At 38.7% G+C, this 19,645-nt stretch overlaps 1 protein-coding gene across 2 annotated transcripts in view; it reads left to right on the top strand.

Moving 5' to 3' along the window:
* The window catches only part of plat (plasminogen activator, tissue), a 110,360-nt gene that overhangs the window by 8,870 nt on the left and 81,845 nt on the right, over positions 1-19,645 (top strand). The window contains exons 2-5 of one of the 2 annotated variants that reach the window (XM_088335720.1): positions 11,265-11,355; positions 12,223-12,265; positions 13,600-13,734; positions 19,345-19,455. In XM_088335720.1, coding sequence (XP_088191846.1) covers positions 11,299-11,355; positions 12,223-12,265; positions 13,600-13,734; positions 19,345-19,455 — 346 coding nt within the window. In that variant the 5' untranslated portion in view covers positions 11,265-11,298. Of the gene's footprint in view, positions 1-11,264; positions 11,356-12,222; positions 12,347-13,599; positions 13,735-19,344; positions 19,456-19,645 lie in introns of both variants that reach the window. The other variant, XM_088335719.1, reaches the window with a different exon arrangement.

Raw genomic sequence — 19,645 nt, 5'->3', positions numbered from 1 at the left:
TTGGGAACATAATCATACAGAAACATACATTTTGCATTCTCAAATAAAGTAAACCGACAATACCGTAACAGTGAAGCAGCTAGGGAACACTATATTTAATTTTACGCGACTGCTCGGATATGGAAACGATCAAATCGAATTTGGAGGCGGAGAGGCGAGTCCAAGCGAGGCCTCACACTCTAAACAGGGTGGAAACATGAAGCCCATATGTTGACGCCTGATGAAGGCCTGTTTGTGTGTTGCACGGCACGATACGGGTTCCCCAGCCAATTTTTCAGCAGGAAACACGTGTTTTCAACTGACAGTGAGAAGGGGGTGGCGGGGAGGCGCAGCTGCACAAAAAGGAAAACATAAAGGAAAGCGCTGAGGTTCCGTTTTGGGGGGGGGAGAGAGCATTTGCCAATAGGTTTACAACAACTGGATGGGGATCGACCGATATGGGTTTTTCAGGGCCGATAACGATTATTAGTATTAAGAGAAGGCCAATAACCGATATTTGACGCCGACATTCATTTGCTGTAAAAGCTTAACAATTGGCGAAATAAATTTGTATTAATGCAAAAAGAAACAGAAAACATCTGTCATAAATTCAAATAAAACTTGAATAGCTTTCTGAAACCTTCAACAGTAAATAAATTCGAATTTTAACACAACTGACATGACTAATCTGTCTCTTAAACCAAAAGCTAACGGTGCAACTAGCAACTAGTATCAAGGTACATAATAACATAAATAGCTTCCTGAAACTTTTTACAACACCCCAAGTAGACAAAATACAATACAATCAACGTGATTTTAATTACTTTAAACAAATAGTGCAACGGCATTTCAACGGAGCTTGTAAATGGAAAAGCTGGGGCACTCCTGTTTTAGAGCCAGATTGACGAAGTAATGTTATGGTAACAGCTAATCAGTCAGCCTTCAAAATTAGTGTGCTTTTTATGCTCTCTCTCTCAATCACAAACAGAAACACTTGATTTACAAACTAATGTTATGAAAATAGCTAATTTATTAGTTTCCACCTGAGCATACCTCTCTGAAACAAGTTATCTACACTTTTTATGCTATCCTTAAATCGCAAAAAAGCTTTCCTATCACGGACAAAGGCATGTCGGGACAAGTTAGCCGAGTTGCTGCTCTCTTCTGCTTCAGCGGCTCAGCCCCAGGTCACTTCTCCAATAAGAAGGTGCGGTGTGGGTAGCAGAATAGAGGAGAGGAGGGGAGCAGTAGGAGTAGAGAGAGAGAGTTTCGGCTGCATGAGTCTTAACAATTGGCTCGTTGACAAAAAAAGCCAATACCGAGATCCGTCAAATTCCTAAACATCGAAAAATTTGAAGCTAAAAAGGTGAACATGTTTTCCAAGAATCAACAATACGTGAGACACAATCGTGAAGTTGAACCAAATTATTTGAACTATCTATAATATATATACAACGGAAAACTGAAAAGTAGGTGTTGCAAAAATATTGGCCTCAGCTCAGTCAACTGCTCCGGGATGATTTGTGAATGATCCAATGTTGACTTAAATGAAAGAAAGAGAAAGTTAGGAAAAAGAAAGAGCAAAGGAGAAAAAGAGATGGAGAGAGAGTAAGAAAAAGGGGAGAGAAAGACAAAAAAGAAGAGTTAAAGAAAGAGATAGAAAGAAAGTGAGAGTAAGAAAGAGAGAGAAAGTGAGAATAAAGAGAACGAGAGAAAAGAAAGGAACAAAATGAGAGAGAGACAGAGATAAATAAATTAATAAATAAAAGATGAATTGAGAGAGAGAGAATCGAGAAAAAGGAGATAAAAAAGCGAGACAGAGATACAAAAAAAAAGAAAAAAAAGGAAAAAAGGAAAGAGAGAAAGAAAGATAGAAAGGAAGAGAGAGAGAGAACGGAAAATAAAGAGTAAGCGAGAGAGCGAGAAACACAGCTCCAGTTGCTTTTTGTGTGGCGGCTAGCTTTGGCGACATCAAATGAACATATTTAAGTGCAGTTCGTTTTTCTCTTGGGCTTTTCTTTGCGTTTAGGGCCGGATTAAAACCCTTGGCAGGCCTGATCCAGCCCGCAGGCTGCATAACCTCAATCCTATAGAACACAGGAGTCAAAGATGCGGCCCGTGGGCAAGGCACTGTAGTCTCTTTTTTTCACGAGTGTGTGCCGGGAAAAGAAAGAACACACAGATCTTATTTTGGTGGTCACTTTTCAAATGTGCACGTGCGCCTGGATAGAAACTCAGTCGAGTTTTCTGTGACTCAAGTTAAGCCGAGAGGTTGACCAAGCAGGAACCACCCAATGAAAACTTTCCCGAGATTAGCGGATCAGACGGTACGTTCACTAACAACACAAACTTGGGGGTAAGGGGGTGAAACGTACATTTTTGCGTTTAACCCTTTGAATGGCAATGGCTTGTTGCGTACTGCTTTTGTACCCGAAAAGCCCCCGTGTGAATTATTTAGCCGCCCCTAGTGGTGTATAAATGCATCATTTTTTTCAGTAAAACACAATATATTCCAAAATTACACATGTAAGATTTAATTCGGGTTGAAAAAAATGGTAATTATATTACACACAGGGTTCGTACATCGTTATCATGGCGAAATTTGAGCACTTTTCAAGCAATTTTAAGTCCAATTTTTCCAGTATCTTCAAAGCAAGAAATCCAGTGCCGACTTTGATGACTAAAATAAAGTCACTTACTTGCTGCAAGCACATACTTTGTGCTATTTGGAGCTGTTCCTATCTAATACCTATGATCTTTTTGCGCCAATGGGTTGCTATAAACTGACATGAATTCTGCCATTTTGCTTGTACAATCCAAGCGCAACTTAAATAAGACACACTTTTTTACAAACAGGGAAATGGCTTTATAGATGTTAGTAATAATGAAGTTCAATACGGAAGGCAAAAAAGAAAGAAAGTACTTTATGTGTAAAAAGCAGAAAATGAGTCAAATTTTGACTCTTTTTAATGATAATAATTTCTCCAAAGATAAGTGCGTTCAATCCTGTAACCTTTGAGACTGCTGATGTTTTGGTTTTATTTTAATTCATATTTTTGTGTGCTTTTTAGAGCATCAAGTTGGTTGAAATAGAATTGTAAATATTCTAAAGAGTTAATATTTTCAATTTACATTTCAGTTTTGCAGATACCGGGACTATGTGTTGTTGTTCAACTTCAAATCTGTTCTTTGTGTAAATCTGTGAATATCTTAATTTTTATTTGATATGTTTTGCTGGGATCACCTGCAAAACATATAAGATCACTAATTACTAATTACTGTGAATTTCCCTCAGGGGATGAATAAAGTATCTATCTATCTATCTATCTATCTATCTATCTATCTATCTATCTATCTATCTATCTATCTATCTATCTATCTATCTATCTATCTATCTATCTATCTATCTATCTATCTATCTATCTATCTATCTATCTATCTATCTATCTATCTATCTATCTATCTATCTATCTATCTATCTATCTATCTATCTATCTATCTATCTATCTATCTATCTATCTATCTATCTATCTATCTATCTATCTATCTATCTATCTATCTATCTATCTATCTATCTATCTATCTATCTATCTACCTATCTACTAAATCATTTACAGCATGATGCACACAACTTGAGGAATCTTACATATTTTTGGTGGCCATTCGGCAATGGAAGCCCAAATGAACCATTTTACGAAAGTAGTTTGTCCCGGTGTTGCTTTTAGCACTTAAAGGCGAACTACCTTCCGCACATGAGGCCTGCAAGTGATGGTCACAGAGAGCCCGTCACTAAAGTGTCTGGATCTCATTTCCACTGTTTCCTTCTTCAGCCACTCATGTTACCCACTGCAGGCTGTAGCTCACCACTGTTGTTATTGTTAGCTGCTTTGCGTAAATAAATGTTGTTGTTGTAGAGCGTTCAAAGTTGGATTAGAATTCCGTTTTACCATGTCAAAAAAAGTAACATTGTCCGACCATGTGCATTGAATACTATGTTCTAATTCAATTACAGTGATTTAATTATTTGGTCGCAACTGGGGGTGAGGTGTTATCTCGCATGAATGAGCAATGGTTGCCTTGACAATTCTCCCCAGTTTTATTATCTTTTTCTTGTTTTGTGTTCTATTCAAGTTTATTCTGTAAATGATTAGTGAAAGAAAACTCCATAAATCCGAGAATGTGTGTATCTTGATTCAAGTATATTGAACGATTAAAAACAGAAAAACCATTCACTTAAAGTTGTGTTTAGCAAACCCCTTCATATTACCTAAAAAAAGGGGTTTTCATTCGTTTTTCTGATATGATTATCTAAAAATAAATGAGGTGCTCCATAAAAAGGTAAGACAAGTTTGAAAAGAATAAACTCGACTCTTCAATTTAATTAGTCAATCGATTATTTTTTTAAATAATGATTTACCATAACATTGTGCTCCAGTGTTACTCACCTTCCACAACTGAGCACTTCATCTAATGGTTGCTGAGTCCTGTGGTTCAGCTATCTTCTTTATTTTCTCACTCATTCCATTAGCCATTAATGGTAGCTACTTGATTGCAGGCCATGGCTATCCACTATTATTGTTAGCTGCTCCATATAGATAATGCTTGCTTCGTCCTTCAGTGTTATTCGTCTTCCACAGCTGGGCTCTCAACGGGACGTTGCCGAGAATTGTGATTCAGACATTTTCTACATTTCCCCACTGTTGCCATCTCTAGCCACTCATGTTACCCACTGGGCTGAAGGCTAAAGCTCGGCGCTAGCTGCTATTAGATAGATAGATAGATACTTTATTCATCCCCGTAGGGAAATTCACACTTCCAGCAGTCTACCCCGTTGTTTATTAACAGATTAACATGATGCCCTAGGGGTGCTTGTAGCGGAGTGGATGACGTCACGCCAGTCCAAAAGTTCGACATCCCTGCGGCAGATGGAAAACTTTTCTTTGTGAAAATCCAGGGATACACCACCTCGTGTTAGCAAGTCCGCCTCCTCTCCGATTCCCCCCGGCTTTCGTGTCTCTGTTTAGCGGCGTTGAAGCCGGATAGCTCCGGGTAGCTCCGGGTGGCTACACGTTAGCGTATTGTTATTGTTAGCTGCTCATGCTTTGTCCTGTGTCACTCACCTTTACAGCTGAGTTCTGTAAATCAAATTCTGGTTTTCCTTTGCTTAACTGTCCATTTTATTTTCTTGCTAGCCACTCAAGTAAGCCACCTACTTTGTCAAGGTTGCTTGTCCCAGTGGTGCTTTTAGCACTTAACAGCCAGTAACGGCAAACAGCTGGGCCCACTCCTGCATTTGATGGTCGCCGAGTCAGTCATTCGGGCATCTAGAACTTATTTTTCCAATATTCCCACTCATGTTGGCCTCTTGGTTGCGGGCAGAGGTGGGTAGAGTAGCCAAATATTTTACTTCAGTTAAAGTACAGTTACTAAAGAATAACAAGACTCAACTAAAAGTAAAAATTGGTCCATCCATCCATCCATCAATTATCTTCCGCTTATCCGGGGTCGGGTCGCAGGGGCAGCAGCCTTAAAAGGGAAGCCCAGACGTCACTATCCCCAGACACCTCCTCTAGCTCATCTGAGGGGATCCCGAGGCATTCCCAAGCCAGCTGACATAGTCTCTCCAGCGTGTCCTGGGTCGCCCCTGGGGCCTCCTGCCAGTGGGACATGCCCGGAACACCTCTCGAGGGAGGCGTTCAGGAGGCATCCTTATCAGATGCCCAAGCCACCTCAACTGGCTCCTCTCAATGCGGAGGAGCAGTGGCTCTACACATAGTCCCTCCCGGACGACTGAGCTTCTCACCTTATCTCTAAGGGAAAACCCAGACACCCTGCGGAGGAAACTCATTTCTGCCACTTGTATCCGGGATCGTGTTCTTCCGGTCATAACCCAAAGTTCATGACCATAGGTGAGGGTAGGAACGTAGATCGACCGGTAGATCAAGAGCTTTGCCTTTCGGCTCAGCTCCCTTTTCACCACGACGGACCGGTACAGGGTCCGAATGACGGCAGACGCTCCACTGCCGATCTCCCGTTCCATCCCACCCTCACTCGTGAACAAGACCTCAAGATACTTGAACTCCTCCACTTGGGGCAAGATCTCATCCCCAACCCGGAGGGAGCATGCCACCCTTTTCCGGCTGACTACCATGGTCTCGGACTTAGAGGTGCTGACCCTCATCCCGGCTGTTTCACACTCGGCTGCGAATCGCTCCAGCGAGAGCTGAAGATCATGGCCTGAGGAAATCAACAGCACCACGTCATCTGCAAAAAGCAGTGACACAATGCTGAAGCCTCCAAACAGGACTCCATCCCCACTAAGGCTGCGCCTAGAAATTCTGTCCATAAAAGTTATGAATCGGTGACAAAGGGCAGCCCTGGCAGAGTCCAACCCTCACCGGGAACGAATCCGACTTACTGCCGGCAATGCGGACCAGACTTTGGCACCGGGCATACAGGGACCGCACAGCAAAACAGTTAATGGAAGATTTGTCTTCGACACCACAAGCTTTATGCACTTTTCCTTTACTTGCTCCACGTTTTGTTAAAATATTTACGACAGCTTTACAGCAAATATACAGTTCAACAGGGTTGACATTGAGTTATGAAATCTATCTTTTTCATTACAGTCTGTATGCACGTTTACTGTACTCGGTATAGGCCTATACAATTTGACATAATAAATGTAATGTTATTTTTCCATGCATATTTTTTCATATTTATTGCCATTCAGGAAATCTGGATTTAATAAATGGATCGCGATTATTCGCAATTAATTTATTTCAAAACTGAGATTAATTAGTTAATTTATTTTAATCGATTCACAGCCCTAATTAACACAGCTTATGTGCAGTGTTTTTTTTCCCTTTTTACCTTAAGGCTCCATGGCCAATCACACACCCGTCGGTTTGTTTTAAAATAGCCACCTGCTAGGCGTGTGATGCTGCTCCTAAAAGCTTGGGACACAGATCGGCTCTCCCACAGGGGACACGGAAGAAAAACCAAAGAAGTAGGAATGTAGTCTAATGTAGCGGAGTAAGAGTAATGTTTCTTCTTCACAATTTTACTCTAATAAAAGTAAAAATTATAGTGATTTAAAAATCCCAGAAGTACAAAATGTCCCAAAACTTACTCAAATAAATGTACCTCGTTATTACCCACCTCTGGTTGCCGGCTATAGCTCGCCGGTATTGCTATGGTTAGCTGCACCGTCATTTAGAGTTTTGCAATTCAAGGCCTTAATTTCAGGGTCCTCATGCTTAAAAAAATAAATCATTTACTGGACTTTTTAGTAGCTTCTCGCACTAACCGCTAAAGTTAGCCACTTCCACCAGCTCTGACCAACTACAATGATTCGCTCTTGCAAGTGTATTCAGTTCGCCTGGTCTTTGAGGGAAATTCCTTTAGCTGTCATGTCCTGTTGCTGCCTGCAATTTATCATCGCTCAAGCAAAAAATGTTTGAATTAGGCTTTCGAATTTATGGTATGGTGTCATTCCGTGCTTCTGTTCCATTTCAAGTGACAACAATCCCTAGTGGTGAATTAGCACACACTGTCACTTTAAATAAAAATGGTAAATGGTCTGCTTTTATATAGCGCTTTTCAAGTCAATGAAGACCTCCCAAAGCGCTTTACAATGTGCTTCACACGTACCCATTCACACACACACACACACACACACACACACACACACACACACCAATAGCGGCCATGCAGCCATGCAAGGCGCCGACCTGCTTATTGGGGGCATTAGGGATTCAGTGTCTTGACCTTTAACCTCGGGCAGCACGGCGGTGCAGTGGTTAGTGCGTGTGCGGCACAGTTCTGAGGTCTTGGGAACCTCCTGTGTGGGTTCAAATCCAGCTACCGGACTTACTATGCGGAGTTTGTATGTTCTCCCCGTGCTTGCGTGGGTTTCCTCCGGGCACTCCGGTTTCCTCCCACATTCCAAAGACATGCATTTCAGGTGGATTGGCCGGTCCAAATTGTCCCTAGGTGTGAATGAGCGAGCAAGTTGTCTGTCCCTGTGTGCCCTGCGATTGGCTGGCAACCAGTTCAGGGTGTCCCCTGCCCACTGCCCGATGATTGCTGGGATAGGCTCCAGCACCCCCGCGACCCTACTGAGGATAAATGGTGCAGCTAATGAGATGAGATGAGATTATCTGCTAACATACCAGGAAAGCTACATCAAATACCGTATTTTCAAGACTATGCGCACCTAAGAACTTAAAAGTTGCCAGATAATTGCAAGTGCACCTTGTGATCAGGTGCGATTTATAAACTGGAAAATAAAATATATGAAATTGGAAACTCATAATGTAACACTTAACCTTTTATGAATGAATCAATTTATTTTAGTGGGGAACCCAGAATTCTTATTAGTTTATGTTCTATGAATATTTGTTTTTAATACTAGTGTTTCTTTTTTTCATTATAGTTTGAATTGCACCAAACAAATGGAAAATAATTCACAATTCTTTTTGAAAGTGCGCCTTATAATCTGGAAAATACAGTATATTGGACTTTACAAGTACATCATATTTCTAAACGTGAACTTCAATGAATTTCCTATATTGTAACAAACAGTGCCAACTGGTCCTAAATGACTCACTATGACTCACCATGCATTTGAGATTGAGCAGCTGCTCTCTGCGAATGTTTATACTCACTGAAAAGGAAATAGATACATTGAAGAGCTTTTCCTCAGGCAATAAAAAGGCAAATAGGGCGGACATTTCCTTCCTTTTCTGCTTTACCCTCATTTCTGCCTCGGCCCATGAAAGAATTTTGCAGGAATGCTGTTGGGAAATTCGGGTTTCTGCAATAAATGAGAAGTAAATAGTTGGGTTATAGTTAGATTCCTATTAAAAATTGACAAGATTTAATAAGAGATAAATGAATAATAACGACAGGGGGTGTAAACATTTTACATCCAAAATCAAACATGATCACAAAGTAGGTGATTACTCAACTGTTCGTACTATACTGAGGGTGACGACTTCTTGTGTGCGTCGAGGGGGCCTGGGTGGGGTGGGGGGGATGGTTGAGTCCATCGCTCCCCCTCTACTTGTCCCACCCTTTCCTGCCAGGGGCCTCCCTGAAAGCAACAAAGGAAGCAAAGCAATATAGCTCGAATTGTGTGTTTATTTTTCCTCCGATTGTTGCCGAATCATTCTACAGGGACACTCAAGCTTTACTACTCAGATTCCTGGTTATTTCGGTTGAATTGCGCATTTTCTTTTAGTGTCCAAACTTAGCTTCCTGGGTAATTCTGTTGAAATCTATGTTTAAATTTAGTGACCACGTTTGGGAAGACACTTAAGAGCTATTACTAATGTTTAATTACCTGATGGCAGTGTAAATAAAAGATTATTTACCGTATTTTCTGCACTATAAGGCGCACCAAAAGCCTTTATTTTTTTCAAAAACTGACCATGCGCCTCATAATACAGTGCGCCTTATATATGGATCAATATTAAGTCGCAATGTCTCGCAACAAAGGCAAGCAGCCGCCGATTAGATTTTTCCTCGTAGGCGATGTGGTCCGCGGTGTATGCTGGGATACATATGCCGGCGTTTAATTTCCCAGCCAATGTGTCAATCATCATTTGAATCGATCACTATTGGCTAAAGTTATTCGGAAGTAAAGGGGGCGGATCCTTTTTATCATTTACAGGCTCGCATGGGCTAAAGGGGCAAAACAAAGCCTGCAATTGGCCGAAAAAGATGAATGTGAATAGCAGATTTGGTTGTCTACGGCATAGAGGAAACATGTTTTACCATTCTGTATTTGTAAATCTTTTACTCTCCTGGATTTACTACACTCACGGATATAATAGGACCATGGTTGCACATTATTATTGAACGCAACGACTTCGGTGAGCTACTCCAGCTATATATTTTCCCAGTATCTTGTTTCAGAGTGATCTGGATGTTCTGTGATGGGTCTTCAATTCCAAGTGTTTATTGTCATACGCACAGTAAAGTTGCGAGCAAAAAAGAAAATAGAAACTAAGGAATGGTTGGCATTTCTTGAATCCCAAGACTTTAACCTTCCGAATGATATTTGGAACGATACATTTGAGTGACATCGTACGGACACCGCATCCGCACGTGTTCTCGACACGTATTTGCGTCTTTGCAAGCTTTGGGAATGTTAAGGGGGTAATAAGTTTGACTGAACTATCTGACTGTTTTGTCGACGTTCCCATTGTAGCGCCTTATAATCCGGTGCGCCTTATGTATGGAAGATATAGGACCAAAACCTATATTTTGGGGGTGCACCCTATAACCCGGTGCGCCCTATAGTGCGGAAAATACGGTAATATGATACTGTGAATCTAATGATTTTAATGAAGACATTCATTGGAAAACGTGAATATAGTAAAATAAAATGGTATCTTGACGTTTTGCTACTCTCTTCCACCATCTCCTGGCTTAAAGTCGTGATCACAGCCTCTGTCAGCTGATTCCTCAAGTACCAATCTTTTATTTTTTATTTTGGGTTGGCGTTTGGACTTTATTTGAAACAGGCCTTTTCTTACTTTTACCTTTTTTAGGCTACACTAACAAAAACACAGGAGCGAGCACGAAATCACGCTCTAACCATCCTGCCCCTCCTTTGGTTCCTAAAGTTTTGCAAGTCCGGGAACAGCGATTCTAAAAGTAAGATAAAGGCAGATGGGTGCGGTAGGGAAAAAATAGAAATACTCTTTAACCTTGGTCATTGTTAAGACATACTTAAACTTTTAATGAAACGACGAACCCCACCACCAAGTAGGCAAAATGATTTAGCTTATATTAATATTATTTTTATGATTTTTTTTTCTCTTGCAAAACGTCAAGTTAAAAAGTTAGTAAAGCAGCATAAAATATAGGGAAATTATACTCAAAATGAGAAAAATTATCCGTCAACAGTATGGTATTTTGTAATGGCTTGTTTGATATAATGTAATACACAAATCTAGTTTGAGTCTAAAATGAAACTCGCACTGACATTATCACACACTGTCACTTTAACCTCAATATAATTAATATAAATATTATCTGCTAACAATACAAATGTGATTGGACATTTTATGTTGTTATTCTGACCAAATTTTAAAAGGACTAACAAAAAAAGCTGCGATGCATATAACTTCTTAAAGAAAACACACTCAAACTCACAATGTTATTTATTTTCCAACGTTTGATCTAAACCCATCTCCGTCTTATATTTGGACAAATTTAATATTTATAACTAATTCACGTTCATTTATTGTATTTTCCCTCCTATGTGCTTGCAGAAAATTGAAGAACTTTAAAGACCTTCCGAAGACCATGACCAGAATAGTATTATTGGTCCTTTCTGCTCTCTTCTGCTCCCTAGCGGACAGTGTAAGTTACACACTTGCTTCCATAAACGGGAAACAAGAAATGCTCAACCATCCATCCATCCATTATCTGCACCGCTTATCCTCAGTAGGGTTGCGGGGGTGCTGGAGCCCATCCCAGCTATCTTCGGGCAGTGGGCAGGGGACACCTTGAACTGGTTGCCAGCCAGTTGCAGAGCACATTCACACCTAGGGACAATTTGGTCCGGCCAATTAGATAGATAGATAGATAGATAGATAGATAGATACTTTATTCATCCCCGGAGGGAAATTCACTTTTCCAGCAGCATCCCTAAGCTGAGAACAATCGAAAATAACTGAGAACAATCGAAAAATAACACGGGAACCTGACATGCATGTTTTTGGAATGTGGGAGGAAATCGGAGTGCTCGGAGGAAACCCACACAAGCAGGGGGAGAACATGCAAAACTCCACACAGGAGGTTCAATCTCATGAACTCAGAATTGTGCCGCACATGCGCTAACCACAGCACCGCCGTGCTGCCCAGTGATCAAATAATATTTATTAATTTTAGTAAACATAGTTTATAATGATTACTTGACTTTAACAATGTGGCTTATAAGGCACATGTCCATTTTGACTACGATATGAAAATCTCATTCTGAAGAATGTATGTTAGCTAGCAGGCTAGCTGTTACATTATGCTACATCACTAAATTTGAATATGTCCCCCCTAGATTAGCGTAACATTAGCCCCTTCCCCAATTACAAGATCTTCTTCTGAAGGGGGAGTGACAGAAAATAATGGAGAAGCACTGCTTTAATGTCCCTCCATTTTAACACCGTGATGCGAATCAGGAACTATTCAGAAATTTGCTAGCTTCATTTCTGGTTTTGTTTGTTTTGTCAGGTGGAGCTTCTCCGCTCCAAGAGAGGAACTCGTTTTTACCGAGGTGAGCCTGAGAGGAAGACATCCAGGCGGGCACTTTTCATTGTTCATATCCAGAAGTCGTCACCTTCCTTTGACACCTCCCGTGAGCCACGCCATCTTTTTGTTTTTCTTCCTTTTCCTCATAACAACAACATGGCCTCATCCTCAGATGCTTTTGTTCCTCTCTCGTTTGTCCGAGCTACCGTTTTGTCATCTTCCTGTCTGACAGGGTTTGTACACCATTTTATGGCCAAATTCAAGAACTTTCAAGGCCAATTTTTCAATCTTTCTAGTACCTTCAAAGAAAGAAACCCAGATCCGGACAAAATAAGTTTTTTGGTTTTGTTGAGTTTGATGACTACCGTACTTTTAAGATCATAGGGCGCACAAAAGTCTCAGATTTTCTTCAAATTGTGCAGTGCGCCCTATGTCTCATGTAAAGCAACGGACGTAGCTGAGGACACCAGGAGGCTGCCGTTCACACTGCAGAGCTTAATGCTCAATTTAGATTTTTGGGGTACTCGTAGATGCTAACGCGATAGCCTATCTAGCAATTGGATTTATTGTGATACCGGAAACTAGCTTTCCCCACATTGAGTTTTGGACTCATTTAAATGATATTGATTGCTCCGGAGCAGAGTGCATTCAATCTTTCAATCGACTGATGATGTTTTTCTTTTTTTTTTGCATATTCAGGGACTTAGTGTTGTTGTCCGACTTTAAATCTGATCAATGTGTAAAAAGCTAAAATTGCTTTATATTTTACTATTTTTCTGTAGATCTGTGAATATTTTTGTTTAGATTTCATGTGTTTGCCAGGGATCCCTTGAAACATGAAATTACTAATAACTAAATCATTTGGTGAATAACGTTTTATTATTATTGATAATATATCATTAAAACAAAACAAAAAATCTGAGGAGCCGTTTTGGGGCCAAAGGAGCCGTCTCTCCTTAGTGAACCAAGCCATAAGAGCCGGTTTTCTAAATAGAGTTGTTCCCTTGGGTGCTTCCAGTGGGGGGGCGGTGACTATTCACATGACAAAACCTTAATGACAAGCCACCAGATCAGATCAGTGTTAGTGGCATTTTCATGCACTTTTATTTTTATTCATTTTCTGTTGTCGGACTGCCAAAAACATAACAATGGCAACAATTTAAAGCCTTTTCAAGCACTTCTGCCAAAATTCAAGCATTTTCCTGACCTTTAAATCACAACATTAAAATTTAAGCATTTTCAAGGGTTTCAAGCACCCGTACGAACTCTGGACTCCTTAGTTCTTCCCTGGTTTGTCCGAGAAATCGTTTTGTCATCTCCCCGTTTGATTGTTTTGCATGTGTGTATGTGTCTTCTCAGCGCGTTGTGTGGATAGTACGACATCCGCCGTGCATAGTTACGGTGAAACTTGGCTGCGATGGAAGGGACAGCGCGTGGAATATTGCCGTTGCGGGTTAAGAGGACGACAACTTTGTCACGTTGTGCCCGTCATCAGTGAGTCAACATACTATCCATTATCAAAATGCTCCAGTAAAGCAAAATTGCATAAAAATTGAAGTATTCATCTCACCTTTTGCAGATATTTGGAGGTTGCAAGTGTAATCACTAATAAAAAACAGGATAGAAATAACCAGTGTTTGGCACTTTACTTTAAAAAAGTACAGTAATTAGTTGCAGTTACTCACTACTTCTTCCAAAAGTAACAGGGTAAGTAATTGAGTTACTTTACAGTAAAAGTTACTAGTTACAAGGAAAAGTAACAGTTTCCTTTACTTAAAAAATAAGTTGTTGTATGTCAAAGAATTTCAAATTGTCTGAGCAGTGATCGAGTCAGTTAAATAGAGAAGAACCGATAGGTTGTTGTTTTATAGAACCTTGTAATATTTATTGCACCTCTAGAGAAACAGATTTATCCTACATTTGAAGCGCAACAAAAATAAACAGTAAACAATATGATAGAATAACAATCAGCATGTAAACAGGATAATAAAATAACAATCAGCATGTACATAAACTCACACAAAAACACGCACAAAAACGTACATAAACATGTAAAAAAACATACGTAAACACACACACAGAACCTAAAGTAAATACACGCAAAACGTACGTAAATGCCTGCACGAAAACGTATGTAAAAAACACACAAAAAAAGGACGTAAACACGCACAAATATGTACGTAAAAACTGACAAAACGTACTTTAACACACACAAAAACGGCTGTAACACGTACGAAAATGTACGTTAAAAATGCACCACAAGGTACCTAAACACACACAAAAACGTACGTAAACGCCTGCACAAAAACGTTCGTAAAAACACACGAAAACATTGGAAAACACACACAAAAATGTACGAAAACACGCACGAAAACGTATGTAAAAACAAACAGGAATGGACGTGAACGCACACAAAAACGGATGTAAACAAGCACAAAAATGTACGTTACGCACCGCTTCGGACCGTCTGTAATGGTTAGAGTGTTGTAACGGCGGAAAAATAATAAGTCAGATTACCTTATTTCTGAAAAAATAACGCCGTTATACTGGAAATAAAAAAGACATCAAGTGCCGATTTTATCATTATTTATTTTTTACTATAATGCTATAATGATCAACCAGTTATTTTCGTCAAACCATGCAAAAACATTTTACGTAAATGTCACACCTATATCAATCATGAGTCCCCAAACTGTGTGACCAAGTTATTCATTCATACTAAAACTAAAGGGAAGACAGCTAGAAAATTATAACTAATACAGATTGGGCCAATCAATATTTTAATGCCCTTAAGGGGACAGCTTGTAATATGAAGTGCCTCCTAGTGGTACAAAAAAACTTTCATCCAGTAATTTGAACTAGGCAAAAATAAATGAATTACAATACCAATGGGAATTTTTTTAAGGTCTAAACTTTTTACACCGAAGAATCCCCGCTTAGATCGGCGCTATGTTTGTCCGGCATCCTGCCACCACGCTGCGCCATGTGTATCACTGGCCCTAGCTCATTCCAGACAACACAGTGCCATCTAGTGGTCAAATATTACACATTTGGGCATTATCAACAATCCTATTTTTGTTTCAATGCAAAAGTAAAATGTTGAGAGGCACTGCTGTCCTTTGTTGTTAACTCATTCAATGCCAGACATTTCTCTGAAAAGGACGAGCCAGTTTTTGCCATTTTGACTTGTTTTTAAGGTGAGAGTTCTGGAGATAATAGGCATAAGACACATCAAGAGAAAGCTTCAACCCTCATCTTTCATTAGAAAAAAGTATGTTTCTAGCTTTTACCACTGTTTCGTGAACAACAGTTGAACATTGTAAAATACTCGTTTCTAAGACAAAAACGGCTTTTTGTGAAAGGATGCATTTCAAGCAGAACTTTAACTTTGGTGCTTTTTTTTTTGCATATGTGATACCTCCAATATCCAAATAACAAATTCCATAAACACATGGTACTTTGCTTGAAAATTATAATTTATATCGCAAGAAAACTGAACGGATGCATGAACGATGAATGAACTTTGCCAAACTTTTCAGGACCCAATGTTTCTGGTAAAGAGATGACAGGATCTTGGTCACCGTGACGATCGCGTTATTGCAAATTTGCACAAAATGTTACCCCCCCCCTGCCCTGACTATGACAGAGAGACTTTGTCATCTTAGAAAGAAAAAAGCTCTGTCAAAGCCAATTTTACAATGTTTCCAGTACCTTCAAAGGAAGAAATCCAGCGCCGATCTATTTTTTGGTTGGCTTTATTGACTAAAACAACGTCGCTAACTTGCTGTTAGCAGATAATTTGTGCTATTTAGCCCTGTTCCTATCTATGATCTATAATCATTTTGTGTCGATGTGCTGCTATAAACTGACATGAATTCCGCCATTTTATTTGAACACAGCTTAGATATGTTACAGTTGTTCGCAAACAGGTAAAGGGCTCTATAGGTGTTGGGTAAGATTGGAGTTGACAAAAAGAGAAAAAAAGTAATCTATGTATAAATGGCAGATAAATTAGCGAAATCTGGACTCATTTTAAAGATAGTATTTGGCCTGAAGCAGAGTGCATTCAATATTTCAATTTTAGTGACTGCTGATCTTTTGCTTTTTGTTTTACTTATATTAATCCATAATTTTGATTGTTTTTCAGAGGATCTGTGTATAAATTGGTCAAAATAGAATTGTAAATAGTTGTATTTGCGTTTAATAATTTATTTAAAGCAGTGAAGACTTAATGTTTTAATCTTTATTTTATTGTTTTGCATTTTCAGAGATTTTGTGTGTTTGTTGAACTTTATATCTGTTTAGTGCGTAAAAAGCTAAAATTGTTTTGTGTTTAGATCTGTGTATAGTTCAATTTATGTTTCATGTGTTTTTCAGGGATCCCCTGCAAAACATACTAAATAACTAATTACTAAATAATTTGGTGCATAATCTTTTATTATTATTGATCATATATCATTAAAAAAACAAAAAAAACTGGGGAGCCATTTGGGAGCAGAGCCAAAAGAGCCGTTTTTCTAAATAAAGCTGTCCTCTTGGGTGACACCAGTAGGGGGCGGTGACGGTTCACATGACAGCGCCATAATGACAAGCCACCTGAGCAGGCATGTCGGCGTCATTTCACGCACTTTTTTAAACGTTTTCATCATTCATTGCGTGGTCTATAAAGTCAGACTACCAAGAAACATGGCAAAGGCAACAATTTCAAGCATTTTCCTGACCTTGAGAATACAACATGAAAATTCAAGCATTTTCAAGAATTTTAAGCCCCCGTACGAAACCTGTAAAAAAGAATGGCAACAGCAGACCCCTGACGACCCCTTTAGTCCGTCCCTTTCTTGACCTTGGATTCATCTTACTCTAACATAATACGATGTCTTTCTGCCTGGTCTGCCTGTTTCCTACCCACCATTGACTTTCTGTAGGCGTAGTTTTGTCTGACACCCTCATCCCTGTTTTCTTAAACCTAACCCTACTGACAGATCTGGTGACTTATGGTGGCTTTTTCCTTAGACTGTCCGCATTTTGTGACCGCATTACAGCCAGCCAATTTGTGAGCTCAGGGTGTGGGCATCGAGCCCACAGCCCTATTATCCTACACTTTTAGAACATAGGTGTCATACATGCGACGCACGAGCTGTATCAAGCCGGCCCGCGAGATTACGCTATGAGAAGTGCAAGAGAAAAATTATTGTCATTCTTTCTCCGTCTCTCTGTCTCTTTATTTACCGCTCTTTTGGTCTTTTTCAATTCTGATTCTTACTTTTTCTCTTTCCTTGTCTTTCTTTATCTCTCTCTTTGTCTGACTGTACCTCAACTATTTTGTTCATAACAAAAGTAAACAGTAAAACAATATAAAGTGACTATCCAATCTCTCTCTCTCTCTCTCTCTCTCTCTCTCTCTCTCTCTCTCTCTGTCTTTCCCTCTGTCTTTCTCTTTTCTCTCTCTTTCTATTTGTCTCTCTCGTTCCCTCTGTCTTTCTCTATTTCACTCTCTCTCTCTCTTTCTCTTTAATCTTCAAGTCTGGCCCATGTGAGTTTTTTTTCTACCATGTGGCCCCCAAGCTAACCCCGTGTCTTAGGATAATAAATACAATTTTCATAAAACTCTTTCAATCTTGCTTGTAGAGTGATAATAGACGTAGTACTGTATTGTAATTCACTGTTCAATTACTTGTATTTTTACAATTAAAATTGTCTTTATTGTCATTGATAACAACGTAGTGAACATTGTTTAGACATGACACTACAGGATAAACACGTAGTAAAGACTTAAAAGTGAAAAGTAATAGAGAAGGTCATTTCTTTTAAAGATTCATTGCCAATGTTGATCCTTTGATTCATTTTCTAGTATTTTTAGCTTATTATTTGAACATTTAATAAAAGTAATTTTACTAAAAAGAGGTTTCATTTACCTAAGATTGCATGAAAAGATTGTATCATTTAGGCATTTTTTTCCATGATCTATTTTCTTTATAAGAAAAAAAAGCATGATGATATAAAAATCATAATTTTAAAAATACATTTTGGGCCTAAAAAAAGCTTGACATTAAATTGATTTAACTAGTTTTGTTTTAATGGAGTGATATATATCTAAATATTTTTAATTTTCTAACATCAAAAAGAGCCAGGTGTTTAAATGTAGTTATCACTTTATTCATTTAACTAATTTTCAACAATGTACTTTTAATAAATGAAAAACACAAAACAAGCGTGATAACAGCTAAAGTTAATTTTAAAAACATATTTTAGGTCTAAAAAGGCTGACGTTCAAAATATTTGAATTTTTGAATGGTGTGTTACAGCTAAAGATTTGTACTTTATTTAACCTTGACGAGAATACGATTTTTAAAATGCGGTTTTTATTTTGGTTATTATTTAAATAATTTGCAACAATGTACTTTTAATGAATGATATTATAACATTTTAATTTTAAAAACATAGTTTTTAGGCCAAAAAAAGCTTGACATTTACTTGATTCAACTTTTTAAAATAATGATGGAAGTTATCTAAATGTTCCTACTTTTTTCATCTTGGGAAAGGCCCATGGTTTTAATGTATTTATTGTTTAAGTTATAACCTATTAATTTATTTATTGAATGTATTATTCTTACAATGCAAAGCAGGACAGGAAAAAAATATACTGCTTAACTTGAAAATAATTTAAAGCGGGTAGGAGAACTATGTACCCGTTACCACTTGCAGCAACCATTTTTCAATGGCCCAAATCACATGTTGGAAATTGCTAATAAAAATATGCTATATGCATTTTTTTTAAAAAATGTCCATTGATGTGATTTAAGTACTTTTTTTAACGTATTTTTAAAAAATTCAATGTATTGGAAACAAACCTTAACTATATATTTGTCTTTCTGTTCAATGCAAGAAAAATACATTGTTGGTGTGCATTTTAAAGTTTTTTTCTAAATTTTCATTTTTATGTCCTAGAAACCACTTTCTAAGCAAAACTAAATATTAGAGTCTCTCAGAATCAAACTGCATGCAAGCTGAGCAAATCATATGCCATAAATTATGTTTAGTTCTTTGCAGTAATTTTCGCGGGACTTTATATGTAACCAGCTATGTATTTTTTGTCCCTTCCAGATTGCTACACCTCCCATTGCTACAATGGAGGGACATGCAAGGAGGCAGTCTACTCTTCCGACTACATTTGTCAGTGCCCCCCTGGCTTCAGTGGTTCCCAGTGTGAGATTAGTAAGTATTATTTTCCAATTGTGGCTTTTCAATTACTTAAGACATTTGCACAAAATATGGCACACGGTTCGTACACCTCTTTCATGGCTAAATTCTAGCACTTTTTAAGTACTTTTAAAGCCGTTTTCCCCAGGCCAGGTAAAAGAAGAAATCCAGCGCTGATCAAAATAACCCAAACTCTAATCCCAAC

This window comes from Urocampus carinirostris, chromosome 5 (assembly GCF_059441175.1).
Source record: "Urocampus carinirostris isolate Australia breed hairy pipefish chromosome 5, RoL_Ucar_1.0, whole genome shotgun sequence".
Classification (NCBI taxonomy): Eukaryota; Metazoa; Chordata; class Actinopteri; order Syngnathiformes; family Syngnathidae; genus Urocampus; species Urocampus carinirostris.
This window is presented reverse-complemented; position numbering and strand designations above follow the sequence as displayed.